We start from the raw sequence: 6,026 nt of genomic DNA, 5'->3' as shown, positions 1-6,026 counted from the left end.
GTACCCTTGGGATGTGGTGGATCTGGAGATTTGCATCATGGATCTGCAGCACCTCTGTGATGCCAGCATGTCAGTGCTAACCGAAATCAATGAGGAATGTTTCCAGCACTTTGAATCTGTGCCAATGTATATTTTAAAATATACATTTCCTGACTTAAACCCCGATGTTACAAATTGATTTTCAGAGTAACAGATGATGCACTTTTATTTTAAAGTGTCAATCTACATAAACTATAAGAAGATATCGGGTTATATGTCGTTGTGACTATTGTCGAGGCCTTGTCCAAATCAGGATATGATGCCATATAAACACATTGTAAATGAATTATAATGCAAATGAATGGACCTTTTATTAAATGTTTAGAGAGTTCACTGTCGGAGGTTGCACGGTTTTGACCTTTAACCTCGAATCACGGTTTTAATGTTTTTCTTTTGCTCTTTTTTTTTAAAGTCTGATTTGTTCATCTTGTCGCTCACAAAACTGGACAAATAAGGTCAAACTCGTGACGGAAACCCGTTTTTTGGAACGATCACCCCCTTTTTTATTTTTACTGCAGTAAGTAAATTTCAACACATCCGTCCTGCGTGCGTACTGCTGGTGCCTTAGACGAAAGGGGATTAAAAACGTGCGGTTTCTAGGAAAGACTGAAGCTGCAGGTTGCTGTGTCTTCTTGGCTGCATGGAGGGGGGCGGGTGCAATGACACCGCCTTGCGTTGATGACGCTTGCCATCGGGAGACATTCGGACAGCCTATGTAACCCACATAGCGAGCAACAAATGGTGCGTCCGTCTGTGTCGGAGATGTAGCTGATGCTGGAGTTGGGAAGATGTTTCCGCCGTCAGCGTCGCTTTAATGCTCTACTGCAGACCCTGCAGCTGGAGGACGAACAGCGCGGTGACATCTGTTGATCGGATTGGAGACGTTACAGGCATTATGACGAGCCGCCGCGGTCCGACTTACAGGTAGGTACCGAGAGTGGCTGTGCGGGGAACGATTCCGACCACACGAACCCCGATAGAGCGGTAGAGGTGCAGATAAATGGCAGGTGCTGTTGGTGTTTACCCGATGCGGGTATGGAGCTATTGGTATGCAGATGGAGACTTCAGAGATTCCCGGGGACCTGCTGCTGCAGCATCCGCACTTCTCCTGCGTTATTTTCTGCGTAATCTGTCATCAATGGCGGGGTGATGTGTTATTCAGCCATCAGCGTTCCGCTTCTGTTGCTTGAATGCACCATTTCCAGAAGAAGAAAAAAACCCTCCTCACATATGAGCACTGCAGCTTCCTCCGAGCTGAAGATGTTTGGCTGCAGACACGCTGGCTTAGCTCGATCCCACTTGTTGGTCCCCTAAGTCACAATCAGTGTCTCTGGAGGTGTCAGACGACACATCAGCCCTGTTGTATATGTTTAGTCACGCATATGTTAATGTCAGGAAGTCGCAAACTGGTCTGCCTCTGCAGGGAGTGGACAAAACAATCCAAACACCTCGTGAGGGGGGAAAAAGGCCTAGAGCGAGTTAATTAGAAGCGCAGTTACACATGTGGCTGTTATTATCATAGGTGCTAATTAGCAGCATTTGTCAGATGTAAAAATAAAAAAAAACTAAAAAGGGGGGTGGGGATGTGTGTTTGCGTGTGTGTGCACGCACGCTTAAAAGCACCTCACGTAATTAACTGCTCCAGAGAGGCCAAATTATATGCAGGTGCACTGGTTGGGGGAAAAAAGAATGAAACACAAGATTTACAAATGCAAGTGTGATGTTTTTAAATCATTTATTTTCTTCTGTTATTATTATTTATTATTGAATAGAAACAAAAACGGATTTTTTTTTTAAATCACAAATAGTTGCTCATTAAGTTTATTGAAGGTTACATTTTTCTGTGGTCGCCTGTGGGCTGACGAATATTAAAATAGTAAAACTGCAGACATTTAAAGCAAATGAAGAGATGTGATCATCGTCTATTACCCTGCACCCTTTTTAGAGGTTCCCATAATAAGTTTGAGCTGATTAATGGGATAGGAAATAAGATTTAAATAAGAATAAGAGACCATATTTTGATCCCAGAATTCTACTAGAGTCGCTTTGCATGGTTCAAAATATCCCTTATTTCTCCTGCACAGTACATTCACTCTGAAACAAGTAGTTTTAGTCTTTGCCCCTCCCATTTAAGACACTTATCTATCTGCCCCTTGCAGACACAAGGTTTGAGCAGGTAGGTGAGGCGTTTGGCTCACACTCACATGTTCTGATCTGAGTTTGAAACTGTTACACTGTTACATTTCTGACAGAAATATAAGGGAACTCTTAATGAGTACCCTTTAATCTTGTTCAGACTCTTAATGTTCCCTGACAGTTTCAGTTTCTTTTAAATTATTAAAGGAAAGAACAGATTAGGGAAAACTGCAGGACAAAAACTCACGTCACAGGCAGTTTTGGACACGTCTCCATTTGTAGTCAAGGCTTAATTTCCATATGTCCTAATCCACATTTGCAGCAGTGGCTGCCTTTGATATTCAGGTTCAAGTAAAAGCTGTAGATTTATTGTGCCTGCATGATTAAAGAGGCGAGCTGTCGGTCTCGCTGGAGGGAGCCGCTCTGAGCTGTACATGCTGGACATGTGTTGTGTTTATCAGCCTTCAGCATGAGTGACGTCTCACGGGTGTTTAACAGCTGAAGCTTTCCTCTGAACAGAGCTGGTTGCACCTTCATATCACGTCCTCCCAGAGTCCCTACCCACCTGTTTGCCTCTGACACACATTTACTTTCATGGCTGACTTCAGTGTGAGCTTTTAAATGCTGTCAGGGGCCTCGTCTTTCTTAGCCGCTTTGGAGGTCAATCTGCTTAAGGATATCTGTCCACTCATGCACGTGCTCACAGTTTCCTTTCCTGCTAGTCAGATGGCCTGAAAACACAACATATTACAAATCCATCTTGTGCTCCGGCTACTGTAAGCCACATTGTAGATTTTGCTGACCCATCACATCTGCTCAGTGTGGCCATGTGTGTTTGTTGTGGAGTTAGTTAGGTAGCGCTATCATTTTAATCTGCAGCTTTGCAATGAGGAGGCCCAGCTGGAGCTGCTTACCCGTGCTGGTCACACGCCATATGTTTGCTCAGACGCATGGAAACTGCCGCAATTGCGCTCGCCTCCCTCCACCCCAACCATTCTAACCGGTTGCACAGGCTTATCGTGGCTTTAGCATCTGTGCGGTAAATGTAGGCCATTGATGTTTGCTTGTCTGGCTGGTGGTTTAAACCAGTGAACGCAAGCTGTGACTTTTAGTCGTTTGTGCGCTGTGCCGTGATACAATCTCTGCACGTCCACGATGAAGCTGAGGTCCAGGAGTAGAGAAAGAATGGAGACAAAAACAGAGGAAGAGGTAGGAAAATCAAGAGGTTTTATTTCTTGAACTCGGTCTGTGCGCCAGATTTGGTGTCATCTGTAATAAAAGCTGTACAATATAAACAAGTGCGGGAATACTGAAATGGCAGACTAATTCTGAATGTGGCGCACAAATCTAGTTTTTCTTTCTAAAAACTAATAATTTTGTTTTACAGGTGAAATTTGAGGAGATTGAAATGATTCCAAAGTCCGGAAAATCTCCAGCAGACTCACGGAAATCTGCCGGCATTCATGAGTTTGCAGCGCTTGCCAGATCCTCCTTGAATGGTGATGATCTTTCTAGCACTAGCCTCGTTATCATCTATATGCTGTGAATTTAAACATGAAACCCTGGCCTTTACCTCTCCCCCGTCCAGGTATCTCTCAGGCAGTGAGAGACCACATGACAAAGCCCACCTCGCTGGCTCAGGGCCGGGTCGCTCACCTCATCGAGTGGAAAGGTTGGCCTAAACCTGCAGCTCCTTCACTGGCCGCACACTCCCAGTTCAGCTCCTACTGCAATCTGACTGAAGGGGAGAAGGAGGCTCGTTTTGCTGCAGGTACTGACTTCTTTGACCTTCTGACCTCTCGGCCAGCAGAATGTTTGATATTCAGATTAAAATGCTATTCGAGAACACACATACAGGATAATTAGCTGTAATTTTTTTTTGTGTGTGTGTGTGGGAACATGCATCCTCTCATCTGGCTTTCTCTCACCTTCTGTCATACATCTAATGCCCTAAAACTCCTGCATGTTAGCGGTTTGCTCCGCCCACCATCGTGTCTCCTGGGTGACGGCTTGTCTTGGCAGCAGATGGTGGCCTGTTAGATACTCTCCCCAATCACTTCACTGGCCACCAATGTTACAGCAGCTCCTGTTGTTTTGCTGTGACTCATCATCTGTGGCACCAGTGCCATCGGTGTGGATTGATCGAGAGAGAAAGAGAGAGAGAGAGAGGCTGACTGATATGCAGCTGCGTATGCCACACAGCGAAGCTCGCGAACTTAAACAATTAGCTGTGTTATGATAATATTAAATTGAATGAAATTATTTTCTGTAATGAATTTTTTGGGTCACTTTAAGTAAAAGCAGAAAACTATGTGTTAGTTTCTTTTTTATGGGTCATTTTTTCAAGCCGTTTGAATAGGTAACCCTGGGAATTCTGATTTGACGCTCTTATTTAAGGCTCATAGTGACACATCGGTGGCAGAGATGACTCAGACAATGTCACACTCAGGTAAATTAGCAAATAATAGGAGGATAGAAATTCACCTTTACTCCTCCCCCCTCCCTTTTGTATTGCCTGGACCATTAACATCCAGAGAAGATTGTTGCTTCCATCTGCAGTAATTTATATTTGTTGTGTTGTGGGACCTCGCTGCACTTTAACATGTGTATGTGAAAGGGCGTAGGCAGAGAGAGGCAGCAAGAATCCTGGTCATGCAAACAACTTAATAGACATGGCATGAAGAGGACCATGGGTTGCAATGTGGCTTGCAGTATGAGTATAAGCTGAGCTATCAGCTGGTCCACGTCATCACTAGAATACTCACTTTGTTTCTGTCCCGTATAAGATGTTGTGAGATAAAGATAAGCAAGATGATTCACTTTTTTTCTCACCGTATTGCAGACAACATTAGTAAATACACAGTTTAGAGTTTGAAATGACATTACAGCCACCTTAATCTAGCTTCATTTGTCGGACCTGTTTTCCTGCTAGGAGTGGCCGAGCAGTTTGCCATCGCGGAGGCTAAGCTACGTGCTTGGGCATCTGTGGATGACGATGATGAGGAAGATTTCAATGATGAAGACTCCCACATCAGCGGACAGACTCACACGGTATCCAGCCAAAACTCAGGTATCCAACTTTGCATCATTCTACATCAAACATCTCATCTTTGCACCCTGTCACCTCATCGGTGAATCCACTTCCCGGTCTTCTGACTCTTTGTTCCTCCTTCAGAAGCCACCATCTACAGTTCCACCTCTGGAGCACCGCCCGGGGTGGACCGGACTGAGACGCCACCATCCGATGGTCCCCTGGGCTCCCACAACAGCAGCCTGCCCTGTGGCAGGCTAGCAACTGAAAATGCCCCACAGTCATCACAAAGCAACTCACCCACTTTGCCCAGCGACTCCATGAGTACGTGCCTGGAGGAGGAGGAGGAAGAGGAGGAGAGGCTGGATAGCCTCGAGGAGCAGCCGGCTCCTTTGCAGGAGCACCGCAGCGAAGTGTGCATCCACAGCAAGCCCGAGTGGAGGCCGAGGTGCAGGAGCAGCAGGTTTGACTCCTGCTACTCCACCTCTCACTCCGAGTCTCCTGGAGAGGAGGACGAGGAAGACGAGGAGGAAGAGGAAGGCAGCGTGTTTCACGAGGTCCGGGTGTGGCACTGCAGCCCCAGGAGCTTTTTCTCTGACCGGGCGTCTTCCGGGGTGGCGTCATTCGATGAGGAAGAAGAAGAGAGAGAAGAAGCAGAAGGAAAAAAAGAGTATTTGATGTGATGTGTCGTCCACCTTTTTGTCCCCTTGAGTCTGTGTTGATTCTGGATATTATGCTTCATCCTTACACCTCTCCTCCTCCTCCTCTTCTCCTTCCTCCTCCACTCATTCTGTCTCCTGTCTCTCATCCTCCAAGCCTT

The 6,026-nt window shown here is 45.8% G+C and overlaps 1 protein-coding gene across 1 annotated transcript; it reads left to right on the top strand.

Moving 5' to 3' along the window:
- The first annotated feature begins 3,330 nt into the window (after positions 1 to 3,330).
- fam131aa (family with sequence similarity 131 member Aa) lies at positions 3,331 to 5,889 on the top strand. Its single transcript, XM_085378819.1, has 5 exons — positions 3,331 to 3,384; positions 3,563 to 3,674; positions 3,764 to 3,946; positions 5,108 to 5,245; positions 5,351 to 5,889. Exons 1-5 carry the CDS (start codon positions 3,331 to 3,333, stop codon positions 5,887 to 5,889), a joined length of 1,026 nt encoding a protein of 341 aa, XP_085234945.1.
- Positions 5,890 to 6,026: the final 137 nt, after the last annotated feature.

Source organism: Diplotaxodon limnothrissa, linkage group LG18 (genome assembly GCF_057381915.1).
Source record: "Diplotaxodon limnothrissa isolate DT_005_m linkage group LG18, D_limnothrissa_male_GT1.1, whole genome shotgun sequence".
In the NCBI taxonomy this organism is placed as follows: Eukaryota; Metazoa; Chordata; class Actinopteri; order Cichliformes; family Cichlidae; genus Diplotaxodon; species Diplotaxodon limnothrissa.
Note: the sequence above shows the minus strand (reverse complement) of the source record. Positions and strands in the feature narration are given on the sequence as shown.